The sequence below is a fragment of the Caenorhabditis briggsae genome, assembly GCF_000004555.2.
Source record: "Caenorhabditis briggsae complete genome, chrX, whole genome shotgun sequence".
Taxonomy (NCBI): Eukaryota; Metazoa; Nematoda; class Chromadorea; order Rhabditida; family Rhabditidae; genus Caenorhabditis; species Caenorhabditis briggsae.
The window spans coordinates 16,475,010-16,496,966 of NC_013491.2; the positions used below are offsets into that span (position 1 = coordinate 16,475,010).

The 21,957-nt window shown below is 37.4% G+C and overlaps 4 protein-coding genes and 2 non-coding genes across 6 annotated transcripts; 2 read left to right on the top strand and 4 right to left on the bottom strand.

Annotated features, from left to right (window-relative positions):
- Positions 1-1,431: 1,431 nt before the first annotated feature.
- On the top strand, positions 1,432-12,148 carry Cbr-wrk-1 (the record flags this gene model as incomplete). The annotated part of the gene is made up of 13 exons (XM_045240334.1): positions 1,432-1,515; positions 1,888-2,034; positions 2,122-2,227; positions 2,572-2,699; positions 2,808-2,958; positions 3,228-3,251; positions 4,774-4,904; positions 4,994-5,159; positions 5,495-5,812; positions 10,480-10,631; positions 10,962-11,060; positions 11,108-11,230; positions 12,047-12,148. 13 exons carry the CDS (start codon positions 1,432-1,434, stop codon positions 12,146-12,148), a joined length of 1,731 nt encoding a protein of 576 aa, XP_045097655.1.
- On the bottom strand, positions 8,042-8,114 carry CBG28432. Its single transcript has one exon. It is a non-coding gene (tRNA).
- On the bottom strand, positions 8,577-8,649 carry CBG28425. Its single transcript has one exon. It is a non-coding gene (tRNA).
- A 335-nt stretch (positions 12,149-12,483) lies between the features above and the next one.
- On the bottom strand, positions 12,484-17,099 carry CBG22756 (the record flags this gene model as incomplete). Its single annotated transcript, XM_045240336.1, has 14 exons — positions 12,484-12,621; positions 12,687-12,927; positions 13,022-13,113; positions 14,034-14,403; positions 14,458-14,585; positions 14,632-14,763; positions 14,822-15,322; positions 15,366-15,568; positions 15,872-16,018; positions 16,065-16,312; positions 16,358-16,468; positions 16,513-16,616; positions 16,887-16,972; positions 17,081-17,099. 14 exons carry the CDS (start codon positions 17,097-17,099, stop codon positions 12,484-12,486), a joined length of 2,520 nt encoding a protein of 839 aa, XP_045097654.1.
- An 899-nt stretch (positions 17,100-17,998) lies between these two features.
- Positions 17,999-19,928, bottom strand: CBG22755 (the record flags this gene model as incomplete). Its single annotated transcript, XM_045240337.1, has 7 exons — positions 17,999-18,205; positions 18,255-18,326; positions 18,375-18,632; positions 18,679-19,014; positions 19,059-19,214; positions 19,636-19,792; positions 19,840-19,928. 7 exons carry the CDS (start codon positions 19,926-19,928, stop codon positions 17,999-18,001), a joined length of 1,275 nt encoding a protein of 424 aa, XP_045097653.1.
- A 1,367-nt stretch (positions 19,929-21,295) lies between these two features.
- Positions 21,296-21,571, top strand: CBG22754 (the record flags this gene model as incomplete). Its single annotated transcript, XM_002645456.2, has 1 exon — positions 21,296-21,571. One exon carries the CDS (start codon positions 21,296-21,298, stop codon positions 21,569-21,571), a length of 276 nt encoding a protein of 91 aa, XP_002645502.2.
- Between the last annotated feature and the right edge of the window lie 386 nt (positions 21,572-21,957).

Genomic DNA, 21,957 nt, shown 5'->3' on the forward strand with positions numbered 1-21,957 from the left:
ATTATGTCGCCCTTCTTTTTTACTAGAATATGCGATGTGGTTCATTTCTTTTTCATTTCTCTACAACGGAAACACTGATTGAGCCTTGGGGCTGACCTTAGCCAACACCACCAGTACAATTAGTCGGTGTTGGGGAGAAGAGACCACCCCAAATAGGCGCCGCCCACTTTTGGACCTCTGCTCCCACAACCCTTCATATGGTCATTCAATCTCTGAGACTCATCAATTTGAAAGGCGTTTATTGGAATGAGCGAAAGCCACGCTTTTCTTCATCGAATCTGTCACTTTTCGGTTTCATCTCGCCCTTTTCCTCTAAGCCTCCTTAGTACTAAATGCTCGCTGATGTGTATAGTGATGTTCACATGATTTTATTATATATTTTGCGTTATATATTGCGATTGCAAATCCAATGTGTGATATTTTCCGAACCTTACCTCAAAAACAGCAACAAAAAAGTGTTTTCATTTCTCTTCCATTTCTCTCACTTTATATTTTATCTAACGCACATTTTTTTCTACATTTTTTACAACACAAGTACACAAGTTCGATAAAAATATAAGGTAGAAAAAATGTCCTCTATCGGCACCCACGCAAAATGCTCATGCTCCTCGCTCCTGAACCACAAGCACTGTTTTTTTCATGCCATGTTTTCATCTCCTCCGTAAAGTAGGCGGTGCTAGAGAGCTAATGTGTTATAACTCCACAACCACAACTTCTCATTCTTATCAGTTCCCCTCTGAACCCTCCCATTTGAACCCCATGGGCTGAACAAATAGTGGGGTCCTTGATAAACAATATCATTCTAGAAACTAGATACCTTAAGTTTATACTTTTTTTTGCAGAAAAAAATGGTTCTCACCTTACTGTGAACCCTAGTGTGAAACTGAATTCTAAACAATAATTGTTTTTGTTTAAAAGTTTCCAACCCCCACAAACTTCCCAATCCCCGCCCTGTTCGCCCCTAGAAAATCAGTGCTCTCTGAAATGCGAATAAGTGCTCTGTTCTGCGCCGAAAGACAGAGAGAATCATCAAGGGAATCGTAAATGTCCCTAATTCATATCGCCACTTTCCTTTCTGCATAACCACACCCTCCTCCGATGCTTCTGTTGTTGTGTCCATGGCAGAAGGGGTCTCCTATGCCGGGAGATGAGCAAATCACGACCCGAATTTTACAACCAACTGACTACCCGTCTCTCTGACAGTTTTAGACATTTGTGTACTAGAGAATCAGAGAGAAAGACAAAATAGTACTTTTGGCATTGAGAGCATGATGTACACCAAAATGTGTTGATAAGACTGAGAGGGACTGTAAAACAGAGGGTACAGGTTGTGAGACGGTTTATTATAATTGCTAATGAATAATTTTGTGTATTGTTTCGTTTCTTTCTTTCGCCTTCTGTGAATTTTCTTTCTGACTCAAAGATTTCAGCATGATGAAACTGGTACTGATTGGCCTTGGTCTTCTGATAGCCTCTAGCACTGCTCAGATTCGGACGAAAGGTGGCACTTTAATTGTAAGTCATAGAGTGCAATGGGTTTTGACCATTTTCAGGTGTCTGTAGCTCGACTATCGAGTTTCTAATTACTTTGAATGGTGTGAGACAAATCTAGATTGAAAACTTTGCATTTATAGAATTTTTGAATATTCCTAGTTGTTCAGCTACTTGCCGGTTTCTAAAGGGCATTCCGTTTTTGCCTGTGAAAGCGTAAAAAGAGTTGTCTTTCAGAAATCAGCAAGGAGCTGAAAAACTATGAATTTTCGAAAAATTCTGTGAATGCAAAGTTTTCAGTCTAGGTCTGTTCTACACCATACAAAATTTTCAAAGCGAGGAAGCTTGACATTCGAGCTCCGCCGGTCTTTTCTGAATTATAAATCTCATTTTTAGGCCAAAGAAGGAGAATCTCTCACATTGCGTTGTGAAGTTGAGGACCCAAGCATTGCAATCATTTGGCGTAAAAACAACGATGTTGTCGCTGTGGACGACGAGATTTTGGATACCTACGGAGGATATGAAATCGCGATGGAAGGATCAGTGAGTTAGAGGGCTCTTCACACTTGATTAGAATCAATGCGGGGATGCCCATAATTAAATTTCCTCCTACCCCGCCATTTCTTTTAGACATCTGTGTTCACAATCAAGAGAGTCGAACCAATCAACTCGGCTAACTACTCGTGTGCATTGGCCGAGCCGGAAGTTAGTGTCACTTTTGTCATCAAAGTGCAAGGTATGTATTTCGAGATACTTGTTAGAGGAAGAATAAAGAAATTGGAATAAATATACATGTGTGATGTCTGATGCCTTGATCCACAAAATCTTCATGGATTGCTTTCATATGGAAAAGTAGGAAGGACAGTTGAATTAAGAATAAATTCCTTATCTAAACTTTCCAGAATTCTAAAATAAAAATGTTGGCTGCTAAGTCAATCTCACTCGCCTTCGCTCTTATTTTCATTACGTAATGCTTCTTTTCTCTCTTCCATTATAAACAGCATCTGTCCAGAAAAATATGAAAGGGCAACTGATTGGCTTAGAAAAACTTACTAACCAAAATAATCTCATTTTTTACAGTCAAACCTCTCGTCTTAATCTCCCCGGACACTGGTGTCTACCACGCTAGAGTAGGAGAAAAGAATCTGGTGATCACTTGCCACGTCAAGGAAGGAAACCCAAAGCCAGGAGTCGTTTGGACCAAACAGGTGAGTGTATTTTTACCTCTCTAATCCTTTTCTAGGTACTAATTACTGTGTAGAGAGGGGCGTACATTGACTCCAATCTTGATCCTATAATTATACTGTTTGGTTTAGGCTGCCAAATTGCCGGAGGATATCAAGAAAGATCATGAGGGCGCTAGACTGGTGTTCCCGGAAGTCAAGAAGCATCACGCTGGAAAGTACAACTGTTTGGCTGAGAACGTCGCTGGAATGGATAGAGCCACTGTCGAAATTCATGTTGCAGGTAATTTTTGAAGAAACGTGTGATTCTGTAATTTTGAGGTGGATTTGTTTTGATTTGAGACGTTTTGGATTTGAAAGTGACACAAGATTGATAGCTTCTATTTGATAATTTATCACGTCTTGCGGCGTGGTAAATGATATGAAAACAACACATGTTGCACTAGTCCATTAGTATCATCTTTATCATCTTCTTCTACATCAAAAATGTTTTTTTCTAATATCAATTTTCTTGACGTGAAGTGTGCCATCAATCACTGATATCTTTTTCAGAGCCACTCCAAGGAGAACGGGAAGGTGAGTACATCGATATCGTCAAATTGTGGAATGTGTTTGTGTTGTGTTTTGATTGTGAAAATGCATCCCTCATGGCAAGATGTTGGTGTCACAACATCTGCCTAAAGAAGGGGGGTGGCCAATTGCTCCCTCAATAGAAGGTGTTGGAACAACAAAAGAGGGGTTCAGTGATGGTCTCCGAGAACCAGCCAGCTGCAATTTATGAACCATCACCCCACCCACCCATCATCCAATATTTTTGTTTATACGAATTGTTCGCTTTACAATAGTGAGCGAAATTAATCCTGTAGAAAGGAAGAGTGATAGATAGTCAGAGGATGGTCTAATTGGAGGCGAGGGATTTCGTTTTGCCATCATCAGCTCATCATACTCTCCAGATTTAGGCTCTAGATGATCCTTCCCATAACTCAACAGATGGTTGATCGAATAGGTGACAGTTTGCGCGCGTGTGTCTGGAGAACGCTTGACAAAATGATGTGCATTTGCGATTATCCGATCCAACATGCCGAACCATATGGAGGTGGCATGGGAAATAGTTCTTTACGTTAAAGAGTAGATGATGGAAGTAAAATATCGAGATTTTAGGAAAAGAAGTCTTGTGAGGGTAGAAAAAAATTTAGATTAGTTTTAACCACTTTTCAGCAAAGTTTAAGAAATAAATTGACAGATAATTCGCAAGATACGACAATTCAGAGAGTAAACAGGGGATAATTTGTAAAAGGGTACTTGAAATTAGAATTAGTCAATTTTCCGATCACTTTGAAAACTACAAAGGGTGAAAAACAGACCTGAATTAAAAACTTTGCATTTTCAGAATTTTTCAGCTATTGGCCGATTTTTGAAATAATACTCTTTTGCCCCGTTTTGCACTAAAACGTGAAAAACAGGCGAACTTCAGAAAACGACCGATAGCTTGACAACTAGGAACTTTTCAAAAATTCTGTGAATGCAAACTTTTAAATCTGACTTTGCTTTACACCATCCGAAGTTTTCAAAACTATCAAAACCTTGACAGTCAAGCTAGACTCCTGAAACTGGTCAAAATTCACGAAAATCCTGAAAAATACGTTGTTGTACAAATTACTTTTATATATATAAAATGGTAGACGCGTCTGCCTGTTCCGGTGTCAGGCTGTACGTTTTTTTTAAAGTTTTAATAGATTTAAGTGGGCCTGTAAAAAAAGGAGAAGCTGAGCAAGTGACCAGTAAAAACTAAATTAAAACGCGCCAAAGGCACACCAGTTTGCTGGTAATATATATTGACCGGTACTGTATATGATTTTCTAGATTCAGTTCTTTTCGGTTGTTACTTTTAACCAACAGTTAAGTAATTAAAGATCTTATCTAATTAACTTTCAGTTTGAGTTCTAATTTTTTACACAAATAAGTTCAATAAATGCGCAAAATTAGCCTAATTCGTACTATCAGCTATCTGAAAACTCGGTTCCTTTATTTTCTCTTACCAGAAAAGATCTTCAGTTCCCATAATATCCACAAACCGTCCTAAAACAAATGATTTCAGAGAAACCATGGGTGAAAAACGAGGACACCTTCATTCCGGTTCGCAAAAACCAAAACGCTTCATTCTGGTGTACTTATGACGGAACTCCAGTGCCGCAAGTCGAGTGGCTTTTCAATGGTTACAAGATTAACGTATGTCACGCAACCCATGACCCCACGAACCATTTCCTTTTCTAAACTCCCCCTAAAACTCTGATGAATAATGCGTTCCCATTTTGCAGTTCAATGACGAGAAGTTCAAGAAAACTTCGGAGACAGCTCAAAGGCTCAATGGATACAGCAAATCGACGCTTACTGTCGGTGACATCACGGAAGAGGCTTTCGGAGACTACGCTTGCCGTATTTCCAACAAACTCGGATCTGTCATCGCCGTGGTGCACGTTAGTGGTGCGTGATGACATTTGACTAATTGCCAATCATTTTCTCGTCGTGTTCCGTTCTGTTCCTCCTCCGGATCTCTCTGGCAAAACGTTGGGAATAATTCACCTGCGGAATAGAAGGGGGCCTTGTTATTTGCACCGGGCCCTGTGGACTCCGTCACCTTTTGAATGAGCCTTCTACCGACAAATTTACATAATGAATTAGTTCCTTAGAGGAAGAGAACATCGGGAGGAGACAGATGACTTACATAAAACTGAACAGAACATGAGGGAAAAATTGGTTGCTCTGTACTAGAAACTCTCACTGAACTCCTTATTTTTCTGATTTTTCTGATTTTTCAGGAAGACCAGGACCACCACAACTTTCGCTGGACGACTCGGAGCTCTCATGGACCGTTAGAGCTTTTGATAAGATCCTTGAATATCAGCTCTGCCACCGATTGGAGAACGCTGACCACTTCTTGCCGGAAAACTGTAACAGTGTCAGAGTGAAGAAGAGTGACAACAACGGAGATGACAAGTGGACTCATACAATTGATTTGCAATCATATCTCGAGCAAGGGCAGAAGTATCATGTCCAGTTGAAGGCTAGGAATGCGTTGGGGTGGGGCAGTATGGCCAAGGATGCGATTAATGTGGAATTGAGAAGACCAGAAAAAGGTAAGAAAGCTGTGCGGATTTTTTTGAATTTTCATATTTAACTCTATTTAGGGCCCAAAATCAAAGGGTTCATCTTGAAAGAGTAGTTCTAAAGTACATTGCATTTTTAGGTACTTTGATTCAGAGGGCTCATGGGACCTTCGTGCGTAGAGCGTTTAATTCTGTATAATTCAGAGCAAAAATCGAAACTCCGAAAAATTATTTCATGTACTCCCATAAATACTAAAAAATACTATGTACACGTGAAGCAAATGTACGCTAAAAACTAGATGCACAGTACCGGACAATAAGATATACAAAACCAGATTTTTTCAGTTGGTTTTCGGTCATTTTGACCTTTTTCAGAAGTCTGTAGCTTGCTGTCAATTTTTGACCACTTTGAAATTTTTGAAGAGTCTAAAACATATGTAGATTTCAAACATTGCATTTACAGAATTTCTTAAAAATTCCTAACTTTTCAGCTACTAACTGGTATTTCAAAAACGCCCTCTTTTGCCTGTTTTTGTACTTGAAAAGTGAGAAAATGAGTGTCATTCAGAAATCGGAAAAAAACTGAAAAATTAGAAATTTTCAAAAAAATTATGTGAATGCAAAGTTTTCAATCTAGATCTGTTTTACATCCTCCGCAACTTTCAAAGTGATTGGAACCTTGGCTCCAAACTACTGAAAATAGTGAACATCAACTGAAAAATGTGATTTTGTATTTCTTATTAACCAGTACTGTAGATTCTGTAGGTGCATTCTAACAATTATTTTTTCTCTAACAATTATTTTTTTTCTAACAATTGATTTTTCCAGAAGAAACCAAATCAACCACCATCATCTCCTGCATTTCATCAGTGTTGGTAGCTCTTCTCGTTGCCCTTCTCTAATGACTCACTTTTCTAGAATTTTTTCCTACCTCTTTCCTATTTTTCCGCCCCACTCTATGCACAGATTTGCCATGCCTTACTTCTAGATCACAAGCCAGATCAAAACACACTTCAAAAATCATGTCCAATATCAGGGTGTACAGTAGAAAGTATGGTTTTTCTCCATCCAAGTTTTCCTCTTCTCCTTTTTTTGCATTTTTCTCAGATTCAAATGTTTAGTTTTGAATATGAGCCGGTGTTCAATATTCCTCTTTCCCCCTATCCCTTCTTTTCTTTCGTTTTCTTCTGTCACTTTTTTCTCCAATTTTCACTTTTCTTCTTCTCTGAAAAAATACTTACCTTTGTGATGATGATGATGATTATTAAAAATAACTTTTGAATCAACCATACTCTCCATACAAATGTCTCCTCTTCCTTCCCAATCCACTTAATTTACTCGGTGCCGTTTCTGAATGTTGTCAGTTTCTTTTTTTTTCCTCTTCCCCATTTACTTTTCCGTTTTAATGTTCAGATGATTATTTATAATTGCCAAATGATTGCAACAAAAAAATGTTCTTTTGATTGGTTTTATGTTTGTTTTGAACTTCTGAAGACCAATTTTTTTCTAATTTTAATTTGAACCGGTTCCGTCTGCCAAAATTGGATCAAAATTGAAAACAAAATTTGTTTTTGACGGTTTTCGATGTCTCAAAAATTGTCTCAAAAATTCCATCAAAACATCAAGGCAAACATTTTTTTCTGCCTAGCCGGAACGAGTATTTCGAAAAAAAAAATTTATCAAAACTTTTTTTCCGGCCTCCTGCTGTTAGTTTTCATTGTGATGATAACAATGATAACATAAAGAAAACTATGCATAGCATTCATAATGCTGTAATAATTTTTCAACCGTTGATGGAAATGGCAAGAAGACACATTCACTTTCTTACACAACAAAAACTATAATGAGGGTGTGTACGGGGGTGTAAGCATGATGGGGCAGAAAAAGAGGGGGAAGAGAAAGCAATTATTGATGAAGAATTGCGAATTTGAAGAAAACGACAGAAGAAGACGTCCGTAGCGAAAAACGATAAAAATGGAAAGTGAAAGAATTTCAAGATAATTCTACAGATAAGCGGGGTGTTCTTCTCTCACTGTCCTAATCACTCAAACGACCAATAAATCTTGGACAAGTGCCAAGATCGCTATTGTTACACTTTGAACATAAAGAACAAAAGATGAGGCTTTCTCTCTCTAGTTATAAGGCACAAAAGTTACTGGTCATAAAAATTTGAACTTGAGATTATCTGAAAACAGTTAAAGTGATGAAAATTCTGCAATTTAGGACCAACTCGTAAAAACCAAAAAAAAAAAAAAGATTTGACCCAGGCAGGGCTCGAACCTGCAATCTTCTGATTAGAAGTCAGACGCCTTATCCATTAGGCCACAAGGCCACGAGAGAAACAGTGTTTCAACGATAATATAGAATACAAAGAAGAGGTAGAAAAGAAAGAAATGAGAAAAAAACTTACCGGAAAAAAAACCACCGATGCATCGGAAAGATAAAACACTTTTAAATTATGGGCCTGTCCGATGTATGCACAGGAGATGATTTTTTTTCGATTTTTTTCAATAAAACACAGTTAAATGTATCTATTTTTAACGTTTCACTTTGTGGTTTTTCTTCTTTTTTGAATAAAAATTTCTTTTCTTATCATGATTTTTTTTCAATATCTAAGAGCTGAAATAAACAGAAAACATTTCAGCTTGTTTTGAAACTTTAACTGAACATTTGAGCTACTATACTTCTCAAAAGTTTGAAATCAAAATTTTCGTTTTACATACTAAAAACTATTTTCGTTCACAAACGTTTCAAACAGATGCCTATAAAACAATAAAAAAATTCAAAAAAGATTTGACCCAGGCAGGGCTCGAACCTGCAATCTTCTGATTAGAAGTCAGACGCCTTATCCATTAGGCCACAAGGCCACGAATGTCTTTTTTCTCTTTTGAGTATAAGTGTCAACAATTCCGACTCGTTCTCTTTTACTCCATTCTCCCACTGTCTTGAAAGTGAGGCGAATAACGAAATACTACGTAGAGCAATTTTACACAAAACCTGGTGGAGACAGGAGAGAAAAAATTGAAAATCAGTGAAAAATTCGTTCTACTGCAGTTTGGTTTTGCAATTCAGTTAAAATTACTCATGTTTTTGCAATGCTAGTGTGACGAACCCATTTTTAGTGTTACACTTATAAGGCACTCTGCAAAATTTGGAAGTTTGAAATAAATTAAAAACACATTCACCGAATTATGTCAATGAAAAACCTATATTCTTGGGAAACCTTGGAGAACCACTTCGCCGAAATGTGACGCAACAAATTTAAAATTTCCGTATTCCGGTAACAGGATCATCTCTTCTTGGTTGTTATTAAATAAAAAAGCATACGAAAGAGTGAAATAAACCAAAAATCACTCGTTGGCAGAAAAAGTTGGTTGACTATATATTTTGATTGACTATATACCCCATTTTGAACAAATCCCAGAAAAAGAGTTTTAGAAATGCAACAAATCGTCTCATAGAAGGCCCTTGATGACCATCAACTTTGTTCCGTTTTATCTTGGTCCCTGTAAATGATTCCAAAAAGTTTTCAACAAATGAAAAGTTGCTGACATAATGATGAACGTTTTGTTAGTTGACCATTTTTTGATATCTTCAACAAGAAACAGAAAAATTTGTTTTTAAATTCACAGTAGGGGAAACTCTTATATCACAGGTTTTTACGATATAAGCCCTCGAGAAGTTGAACTTGTGGGACCAACAATATGCCAAGTGAACACTAATTACAGTACACCGTCACGTCAATACCGTAACTCCAAGACACCTCTAAATAATCTTCTTCCACTACTTCAAATGACTGTTTATTAGAACATCTGCACCACGTCTTGCTGGAATTTTCGCATCTGTCTGTTCTTATCTGGTCATTTCTAAAGTCCAATTCCAGAAGAGACTAAAAAGTCATCGTGTCCGTCTTTGTTTCAAGACGAACCCGGACTTTCACTTACTCAAACCTAGCTTCTCAACCGTTTCGTTTTTTGTGTCTTGTATGTATGTCTATTCTCTTCAAAAAACCGTGACCTTTGTTTCCTTTCCGAATTTTCGTAACGCCTTCTCCTTCAAAAAGTGTCTCGGTTGAGGGGCGGCGTCACGCACCGGACGACCGATGCCATCAAAGAAGAGACAGGTCGGACACTTGGACAAAACCGCAGGGCATCATCACCGCCTGATCACATCACTTCTCATTTCGGCACCTTCCACCCACCCAGAAGAAGAGATATATATCCCCTCTTTGTCCTTCTGTTATCCAAGTCAAATCGCATTTTCCTCATGATTCGATTAATCTCCGTTGCATTGCTTTCCCTTCTAATCGGTCAGTTTATGATTGTTTGGCGTAACGAAAATAGTATCCTTGGAACATTGAACTTTGGAATATTGAGAGGAATCACTCATTGAGACTCCAGAAATGAGCTATATTCGTACTGTAGCAATCAAATATCAGAGCTATATTCGTACTTAGCAATAAAATATCATTCAATATTAATTTTTTTAGCTTTCTCCAGATTTTAGTTGGTTTGAATATCGAGATAGCTAATTAGAATACCGTAATGCGGAAAAAAATATTGCAACAAAACACAAAGATCAGCTCAAAAATGCAAATGAAACAAGTTTCATATAAGCATGTTTCAAACCGATCACTGTTAACTGGAGTCTCATCTTAGCTTTGAAATTTTCCAAAAGAAATAAATCCAAATTTTTAGCAAATGTTGAATCAACACCATGCACATTTGTCACCAATGGGCAACAAATCACTTATGGTGTTCGAGGAAACACAATTCACTTCCGTGTTGTCTTGACAGGAATCGCTCCTAATGGATCTGGATGGACCGCTATTGGATTCGGAAATAGCATGGTAGGTTTACAGGTTTTCTCGAAGTGAGATTATTTTTGTCCTCCTAGACAGTCTGATTTTGCTTTCATCTAATTGCAAAAAAACGTTCTTTAATTTTTTTCACGGTCGACCAAAAAAAACCCAAACCAGTAAATCAGCGCAGTCTCTCTCGCCACGCGGGTATTTACTTTACAGCGTACTTCGAATTTAAGAAAGAAACTGCAAGTCGTTTTTCATCACTAATCTAATTTGAACTGAAATGCGGCCAATTAGAAACAAAGCAAGTCAAGTTCACAAAGATCATTCGAAGCGATGCTAACAGTACAGTAGTACATAAAAGTCTCCTTTTAGTTCTCTGGTCTTGATGTGATTGTGGTTCGTGTTCTGAATGGAAGAATTATTGTGACCGATGAGTTTGTGCGTGGATTCCAGTCGCCGGTTCCGGATAGGGTAATTGGAAACAGAACTAAAATCCAGACATGAGGGGAAATTTTCAGCAAAACAACGTTCAAGTTTATGGACTTCGTTATGAGAATGGTGTGGTCGTAGCTTCATTCTCAAGATCCGTGTTCTCTACCGAGCAAACGGATGCTAATCTTTCGGGATGCTCTCCATGGAAGGTAAATAGTGATAAATATAGAGTTTGAATCTGTACTAATTTTGATATAGAGCGTATCCCATCGCTTTGGTTTGTCTGGGGAAAGTTTTAGTCTAAGGATAATGTTCCGTACTAAAAAAATCATTTCTAGCATCAAAATTGAGCTAGCAAGGGAACCTCAACCCCTTGGAAACCCATAAAATTCTGGGATATGTCAGGAATTGAGTATCTAGGCATTAGGGATAATTTTAGGATCTTATCGCGTTTGTTTCAGTCGTGTGATGTGCATTTCAGTATATAAAATTGCCAATGCATTGAAAATAGCAATTTTCACTATTTCCTCAAATTCTAGGACGTTGCAGAAAATGACATTTGTTTTGGTATGCTTTGACATGAACAAAATTTTATAGTTCAGGCATTCTCTAAGAAAAATTTTTTTAACTTTCCAAAAAATATGGAAAATCGTGGAACATTTCGAAAATTGAAAAAATAGTTTTCGAGAAAAGTTTTGAAATATGGAGTTCTATGCAATTCAGTGTGAAACATAATAAATTTCGTGTTCTGAAGCGTTCTAAAAGTTTAGAAAATCGTCCTTGAATATTGTTGTTTTGCACATATTAGGCGGTTTTTAGTACTGAAACTCATATAACTCTTCTGAAACCAGTGAGTGGATTCTAAGGTTTTCAGAGATGAAAATTTCCTGAAAGTTTTATGAAAATCTGGGTTCACAAGGTGTGGTTTTTCTCATATAAAAATCATCTGAATAATTTTCGGAATAACGAAATAGCCAAAACAACTTTTAATAACCTAAATTTTCTAAAAACCCAATGTTTTGCAGTTCACTGTCGGTTTGAATCGTATGAGTCCTCAAGGCCATCTTTTCCATCACTCCCAAACACCGGTTCATCGTGTGGTGTGCATCAATCAGTGCACTGTCTAACTCGAAACTTGCATCTATTATGTCCCTGATCTCCTCACCTATGCTGCTGTGCATCAAACCATCCCAATTTTCTCTCTTCTTTTAATTTCTGATTCCGAAATGTTTTTTGATCTGATTATCCGAAATGTTTCTGTACTTTCTTTCAAGTGTATGTGTAAAAAATATCAGTCATTTATTATTTGTTCACAGATTGAGAAAAAAATGCAAGTTCGGAAATCCGGGGTTTGAAATTTCAAGGAGCAGATAGAGATCTTAAGACCAGAAAGTTACCCGGAGGTAAAATAAAAAATGCATTTTGATTTGACAGAGATGCTTGAAAACACAAGGAACTAAATTCACAAATCCCAACTGAACAAGTGATGCTTGATAAGCATATCAGTGACACCTTGTTTCAACGGTTCGTCTCCATTTTGTTTGTCTTGTGAAGATGACATAACCGTCGAGAGAATCTTTTTCTTTTGACTGGTGAGTAGCTGCAAAAAGTTAGGTACAGAGATTGCAAACTTTACGACTTCTATATCTTATTTCTCCGACTTACCCCATTTACAAACTTCCTCTTTTTCTTGTCAATCCCCTCGATTTCAAATGACATGCTAAGGTTGAACGAGAATTGACTCAGAAGTCGTAGGTCACACTTGATTTGGCGCCATGCCGGTGATCGTATGAATGCCCAACTGTGGTAGTATTTATTTCTGATGTGTTCGTGTTGTGTGGCGGAACAGAGAAGGTCAAACCAGAGATGGAGACATTGCTCGTTGACCCCGACGACAAGAAGACTTCTGAAACAAATTTGAAGTGGAGAAAAATGATGGTAAAAAATTGTTACAAAAGCATTTCGAGAAGAAAGAGGGGGGGGGGGGGGGGGGAACTTACCTTAGTTTTACATCAGAATGCGCTGATACGGCGTTATGCGAATCATTGATAAGTTGAACTGATCGAAAGAGAAGTTCTTCTGGGGTCAAGATCTGAAAGAATGTGTTGTTTGAAGTTAGTGAATGTAGTGTTTTGCTTCCCGATTGAGGGAATAGAAGTAGATCATAAAATAAACACAAAAGCTTGTATTTCATGATAGAGAAGCCGACAAAAGATATAAATCAACATATTTTCAGTGGGTTTCTGGCCATATTGGCCTATTCCAGTAGTCTGGAGCGCGGCTGTTAAGTTTCCGATCACTTTGAAAATTTATGAAAATGTGAAAAACAAAGTTGGATTGGCAACTTTGCGTTTATAGAAATATTCCAAAAAATTGCTAGTTTTTCAACTACTTGCCGATTTCTGAAAGAAGGTTTTCAGTACAAAAACAGTCTGAAAGGGGTCTCTTCCGGAAATTGAGAAATAGCTGAAAAACTTGACATTTTCAAGGAATATATGAATACAGCCGAACTCCAGATTCCAAAAAATAGTCAAATTAATCCAAAATCAACTGAAAAATATGTTGCTGTACATCTGGTTGACCGGTACTGTACAGTAAGATTTCTGACAGTAAGCGATGCCTTTGCATGCCAAAGATTCATTCCAATACAAACAAAATCCGAATTGTGAAAGAGAAACTCCGTGGAGCCGTGGCCGAGAGTCCCACAATGACAACTACCGTAACCTAAACAAGTATCAATTATCTAGAGTCGTTAACTTGTTTTTCACTGCTTTTCGTCAAGTTTTCTATTATTTTTGTCTAGAAAATCTGAAAATAATACTTTTTGTAATGAAAAATTGACTGAAAATGCACCAAAATCAAGATAATATGGCCGCGGCCACCGGCGATTCTCACATACAGCTTCGATTTTTTGTACCAGAATAATAGTGAGAACACATTTTGAAATTTTAGTTCAGTATATGCCTATTTACTCAGTGTATCCAGTAACGGGAAGTAAAATTCCCAACTCACTTTTCCATCTTCATCAAGATTGAACGTATTACACAATGTCAATCTTGAATAAACCGAATTGAAATTCCTCTCCACAGAATAATATGCAATATCCTCAATGAACGACCATGGATGGTAAGCCATTGCAATGTGCAGCACATTCTCTCGAATCCCGTGGTCCATTATTTGTCGAAAGCTATTAGCTAATCGTCCTCGTATATATTCTGTGATCTCGGGTGACACGGCTTCATCTCCATAAATCGTGTAGCTCTTTCCTCTCTCATCAACCACTTCAACAAATTTTGCGGGAAACCAGCCGCGTAGTCCATTGACCTCGCCCACCCAGCAGTGCTCGTCCTTCTCGCTAATTATGGTGATGATGTCGTTTTTCCTAAAAAGCCATTAATAGAAAATGAAACTCATATGTGTTATTTATGAAACTCACCTGAACCCAAGCTCATTCTCCTCTTCTCTGGCAAAATCTAAAAGAGCACGAGCTCTTTTGGCTCCGACACGACGGCCTTTCAAGTAATTGGGAATATCCTGGTTGTGACTTTCCGGACTATAGTCTGCCTGGAAGATTGTCATTGTGAAAAAATCGAAATTGCAATAACTGTACCTGTGTGCATACATTCAACTCCATTTTCTCATCACAAGCAACAAAATACCGACAAATTTGCAACACTGACTCTTTGAGATCCACTAAAATTTCAGTTTGACGAATGTTCTTGCTTTTTGGATCATTTCCACTCTGCAATTTTGAAAAAGCATGAATTGTGAAATCTGGAATCTGGAATCTAAAATCACACCTCATCTCTAGAACTAAAAATCTGTTTGATAATTGACTTGGACCTAGTCAATTTTCTTCTTTGAGTTGTTTGCTTTGGCAAGTTGGTATCAGTCGATGTGTTCACAATCATTCCCTGATCAGCCATCAAAACGGCTTGATGTTTCTTGCGTAGCTCTGCGATTAAGTGGTCAGTGATTGTGAATTCGAATGAGCCCATGTATTCGATAACTTTTTCCACTTCAGTAACCTGAAAACCATTTTTAATAACAAAAACGATATAGTTGGCAAGTATTACCGATGCCGGCAGCTGACTCAACGCTGTGAAAATATCCGCTGACGATTTTGTAGATTCCGCAATTTCTACTATCTCCTGTTCTTTCATTTTCAAAATTGAGATCATTACTCGGAAAATATTCACACTTCCCGAATAAAATATGAAATCCCATACTCTCAATAGCACTCGAGTACGAAACACCGAACCGAATAGAGTTAGCAGCCAGTTGACAGTCAGAAGCGATATCTGAAATTTGATCAGTTGATCAGAAGACACAAAAAAATTGTACCTCAACGTCGTAGTCTTCAAGTGCTTTGTTCAAATCTGGTACATGGCACCGCATCAGGTGTCTAGACACTCGTTCATCGGCTTGTAGTCCTAGAAGGGTTTGTGTGTAGAAGTTGGGAGGCAATATGTCTTCTATAAGAGCGGTCATCATCCAAAATGTGGTTTCTTCAGAGCAGTACAGTAGAAGCGTCGCCACAATTATACCTGGAAATGAAATTTTGGATAGAATTGTTGATTGTATAGAAAACCGAAGTTGTGAAAGAGAAAAAGTCGTGAGCGTGGTGAGCAATCTTCATAACAAAAACCACCGTAATCTAAAATTTCTGGTCCGGAAAATAAAAAATTTCAAAGTCTAAGAAATTGTCTGAAAACGGACAAAACTTGAAAAAACATGAAAATGAAAACTATTTTCTTATAATATTACGGTAGTTCGGCCCTACCCGCGGTAACCAGACATTCTCTTCCACAGCTCCGATTTCTGCCGAGCAGCATAATAGCATTCCTTACCCATTCCTTGGCAATATCCCAGATCAGGATAAATGAACGCAACACATTTCAGAATCCGTCTCAAAGCTTCGACTCCCTCGGAATTTTTCTTCCAAAAACAAATATTATTGGGTTGAGTTCTCAGAAGATCTCTTTCAATTTGAACTCCTAAATAATGACACTCCTTTATCTATATTATTACCGCAATTCCCACCAATTGAAGGCTTATCCTGAGCACACTGTTGCAGCACACTCTCGTATGTGTATTTCGCTTCACTCTGTTTCTTCGTGGCCCCACAGAGACGAGGCCAAAGAAACGGACGCATCGAATGCGGGATGCCGCCATCTTTAAGCAGCTCTTCAAATCTATCCGTTTTTAGTTCGGGCCCATCGATGTGCGACCACAAGACGTCGCCTTTCACTTCCTTGTGCACATCTTGCAGATATGAAATTAATTTTAATCTGCAATGTATTTTTCTTGAGACAACAAAAAAAATAGTCTCTCACTTATGACCACTGTCTTCCAGAGGAGATGCAGCATTATTACGTTTTTCTTCATCATCAGAACTTGGATCATGATCATCTTCCTCTTGTTTTCGGAAACCAAATTCATCGAAGCTGGAAATTTTCATGCAGAACTGGAAAAAACAATAGAAACTCACTATTCATGTGGGTCTTCGATATAAATCGGAAGCATGGCCTTGTTGATTGCAGAGAACGCTTTTCCGTCCAGTTCGAAGTGGGATGCATGGATTTCTTGGTCTTTCTGGAAGCAAATTTTTTATTTTTAAAAAACCTGGTTATGATTCTAATCAAGCTCAAAGAAAGTTAAGAGTACGACAATAACAAGAATTGTTTCGCTATTTTCTAATTGGGTAGATCACAATTTTACTTGGCCAGATCAAAGGATAAATTTTAAAACATAACAGAAAAGTTTGCAAAGGATTCTTCAAATGTATCCCTTTTATTTTTCTGTTTCGTCTGTTGTGCTCTGTGTTTAGGAGTTCAAGTGACGTCATTTTTCCATTTCACGCACCTCTTTAGTATGCTCCGCAACCTTTCTAGCCATAGGATAAACGTCGTCGTCATCTGCAACGACATCTGCGTATTTCGCATCTTTTCCTGAAAAAGAAACAATATTCGAATATGCCATAAATATAAAGCTGAGCATTCCGATAGACTGAAAATCATAATCCCGTTAATAACCAGTTACAAGACATTTGCGCTCACCTTTCTTATACTTTGCCATTATCTCCTTTTAAGTTTTAGTCGTCCACGTGAGCAAGAGAAATAGTCAAATGAGAGAAAGAGTGTAGTATGTTAGTGTGTGGGGAAGAAAGAAAAGGTTCTTCTTCTCGCTGCTTTTTCCGTCTCTTCTAAATGAGAGCACGCCGGGAATGGGCAGAACTGGAGAGAAGAAGATAGCGGGAGAAGAGAGAAAGAAAAGAAACGAATGCGAAAAACGGAGAGAAAGCGACGAAGTGTGGAAAAGACGAAGAAGACGGAAAAGAGGAATTGAAAGAAAACGAATGCTCAGCGAGCATATTTGCATGACGAAGATGTCCTTTTTGAGAGATGAATTTGAAAATTTTAATTCCAAAAAAAATCAATATATTTCATTTTGAAACTTGTGGAATGAATCAATTGTTTTTTTACATATGAATCAAAAATAAGATTTTGCAACAGGTCAGATTTAGAACTACTCTGAATATTTTGCGTGAAATAGACATAATGCAGTTTCAATGAAACCTCAATAAATTCTAATTTGACAAAAAATTTGCCATGGTCCTCCTAGCGCTTAGAAAAAAAATAAAGCTGAGAATCTGAATATTTAAAAAAAAATACGGAAACTTGGCGAAAAAAAAGTTCACAATTAAACATTTTAAGAAAATAAGTTATTTTTCCAGAAGCGCTTTTTAGAAACTTGGGTTGGTCTTGAAAACCGAAGATTTAGCAATGAAAATTGGCTAGAATAATTTTCTCACATGAAAATGATTGTTAGGTAAAGCTGAAAACGGGACGTTTTGTTTACATTGAACACGTAAACTGAAATTCTGACCTGACATGAGTTTATTTCACAAATCTGAAATCAATTAATAATTTTTGAAAATTCACAAAGTTAAGTACAAGTCACAAAATGTGAAAAATTTAATGTCTCCGTTTCCGAGTCTCTGGCGCCTTACTCCCATATATGTGACATTGTTTGGTAGCCGACTTCATCATTCTAGAATCTGCAGAGCAGTTGAAAGCTTTTTGGAATGCTGGATGTTGAGCAACTACATTCACCCTGACATTGTGGGCAGAATGACCTTCATATAATCCATCGTCTACAAAACTCACGCTAGAAGGCGTTCCCTAAATATTGATGAAAAATAGGAAACTGTTAAAATTGGAAATTTCTTACACTACAAAACGACATTGCGTAGGAGTAGAAAAACGATTGCTCATAGGTCATTTGAAGACGTTCAAACTTGTCCTGAAAGTATTTTTGAAGCGATTCTCAATCAATTTTTCAGACACCTACTGTTATCTTAGAACCATAATAGTCTTGCAGAAGTTTGTATGCCATATGGACACCAAAAATATCTGCTCCGTTTTCATCTAGGAACTCGAATGAAGTTGCGCATGATGCTTCTTGAAACTCTATGCATGTTGAATTAAACTGATTTTGCACACAATCTTGAACAGATTTTGAAAAGTAGGGTAGCAATTCCAGTCGATCATGGTTGTCGAAAAATGTGTGACCCACCTCATGCCCTACAGTTGTTCCTGTGTACCCCAGCTGAAATGTTTCCTTTTTTCTTCAAATTTTAAATACGGAAAGTTACTTTTGTTGACATTTCCCGACCATGCTGAAAATGGTGATAATTTGGAAAACCGAATGCAACTGATGGATGAAAATTGACACCATTGTCAGCTTGACTAAATGAGAATGGCTTGAGATCAGGGAATGTAGTAGTTCTGGCTCCAATCAGGAAACAAAACAGATCTGCGTGTTCGACAAAGTCGAACATAGTTTTGCACAATACAAATGATTTTTCAACATTGACTAAAGTGTCAACGGCAAGCTGAAAATCTTTTCCATAGTTATCATGGATTTGCAGTTGGGAAGTTATGTTTTCAATTTTAGCAACGACATGTTCATTTTTCGCCCAAGGGGTTTCCTGAAACTCTTGAGATTTTTTGATTCAGGAACCAGAAAGCTGACCTTGACAAGATTTCCAGCCGCTTCCACTATCAAATTGACTAATTCCCTAACGCCATATATTCCTTGTCTAACATCTACATCCAAATGGACCCTGATATTTTTCAGGAGAAAGATGAAATCCCCAATGTGTAAATTAAATCCGAAGGCTAAGTTCCACTGAAAATGAAGTTTTTTTTTTGCATTATCACACAACTTGAAAAACATACAGTGCGAATTTGATTTTTGGATAAGTTTTCGATAATTTTTTCTTTTAGTTTAGCCGCGGATATTTTACAATCTTCTCCGAACAACTCTCTCTTCTTCTTATAACCTTCATATACTTTTTTGTTTGGATACGTTGAGAGAATATTGAATATTTCAACCAATTCCGGGACCATCTCATTCCGTGTTTCGCAACTATTCGAGTAATTGTTAATCATATGTTTATGATTTTAATATTACTCACATTTTTATGAAAATATCCTGATAAAAATCAGCTGCAGACTCATCGCTTCCTATCAATGGATACATTTTTTGCAAGTCGAAATTATTCTAAACCAGAAAAAAATTTCAAGAATGAGCAAAAACTCCAACTCACATAAATTTCTAACTTGTTCCAAAAAGAATCATTCTGAAGTTTTTTCGCATATTCAATTATGTTTTCAAGAGAAGCTTCTATTGGATTATGCGGACTATCGAACGAACAGGCATGACGATAAAAGTTATCACAAGGATCTACACTGTGGTTTATATATCTGAATATCTACATTGTTCATTTTGATCCACAACATAGACAACTTACTTCAAAATGGCATCTTCTATGAAATCAAATGGTTCTGGACGGTCTAGAGCATAACATGACACAAAAACTGCAAATAAAAGAATTCTCATTTTTCTCCTCACTTTTCATATCAGTTCGTAGTTTTTATACCAAGTTACTTCTTTGTTATTTTTTTTAGTAAAGAAACAATAAAGGAACGAAAAAGTAATATCATACCAAGTAATTGTTAGTATGGTACATAAAACGTTTTGCGACTAGTCATCTTTTTGACTCGAAAAATGAACAATATACAGCACAAACGATAGGTTTACACTCCAAGTTTCAATGTTTAGACTTTTAATATCCCAAAAACGGGGTACGTACTAAGAATGAAAAAATAAAATTTCTGGTTCGAAGCTTCGCAAATTATAAGTTTACGCTAAATTTGACATGTGAGTTCTTGTTTGAAAAAAAAGTACTATTGTAAAACTTCAAAAGAATACCAACCTTAATTTTGATGAAACGTCTGGATGGCTGATAGTCTCTTTTTTGGTTGCTAAAAATGTTGAAAAAAAAATCACCGTTTATCCTACAGTAGTTACGTAGATATCCGAGTTCTGGTTTTTTTTGAATTCCGAAACTTTTCCAGTATTCTAAAAAGTTGACAAAATTGTAGAACTATACCTGAAGTCCGGACCCAATCATTATATAATTAAGAAAAATACTTCAATGGGTGATTATCTGAACAAAATTCAGATCGAATTAACACTAGCTTTCGTATACTTTCTATTTTTCTATATTTCGCATCATATACGTATACATTTTTGTTTATTTTCTGCTATGTGAAAATCGTTCCTTCACCTAATCATTTCATCTGGTCCACTATATCTTGTTTCCCATCAACCAGGAGCAATAAAAACGGACAGTAACCTTATTTTATCTACACATTATACAACCCCCTTCACCTCCGGTACTATGACAAATTATATGTCATCTAGCCAACTTCCCAGGAGCACGCGTTTCATCAGGTGGGATCGCGCACCGTTAGGGGGGCGGGGGAATCAGAAAAAGTGGGCGGGGCTAAAAAACCTGTATAAGTCCGGGAAATCGTTATCCCTCATTCGAGTTGTCTTTATCTCCGTTCTGAAATATTCACTGACAATGAGCTCTATTACTCGTCCAGCTGCGACTATGAACGATGCCCTTAGAATGCTCGCGTCTAATCTCCAGTCTGATTACAAAGTCAAGGCAACATTAGAGCTGCTCGCCACTAGATACATCATGCATCCAGGTGCCAAAGACGCCGCTAGAAGACTAGTTGCCTTCTGTAATAGACTTGAGAAGTCTGCTGTTGCACCACCAACCACAACTGTCATCGGAATCTCCAGGAAGCGACCGAACACAGATGCCATCGAGAACCTGATTTCTTGCAAAGTGGTTCACTCCGATCGTGTCTGCACCAAAATCAAAATCACCTACCGCTACAAAAGAAGGACCAATGCAACGTCTACAATCTAGCTCAACTCAAACAACTCGCGATGACCAGAAGAAACGAGAAGAACGCATCGCCAGAAACTTCCAGAGGAGAAAAGCTGTTGAAGCTGCTAGAATCAAGGATTCGGAGGAGAAACGTCGTCGCCAGCTGATTGCCATCGAGGAGTACAAACAACAACGACTTCAAGCAGTGCGATTTGAAGGATCAGACTTAAAAGAGAACCAAAAACCGATCAAACCGAAGACGGGACGTGGAAATTGCTTCAAACGCCGCTTTTAATAATAATTTCCTCTAATTTTTTTGTTCTCTCTCTTTCATATTAATCTAACGTTTTAATAAATTAATAACTTCAAACAACTGTTTTTTATAGCACATTCTAAACCAAAATTTCAATCTGAAAACTTTTTTCCCGAAACCTACCCAACGATGGGTTTTTTGAGTATTTAATATTTGAATCCAGACTTCGCTTTTACTTTCGAAGTTTTGTGATTTTTTTTGAGCTACTGTAGAAGCTTCGGTTTCTGAGGTTCTCAAATGAATCATTACGTTTATTCACAACAAATAAATTAAAAAAATCACTAAATACAAAGTCGTAGAATTTGTCTGAATTTCACAACATAGTCGTGGATGCACAATAAAGCAGCTGATAAAAATGGGACAAATTG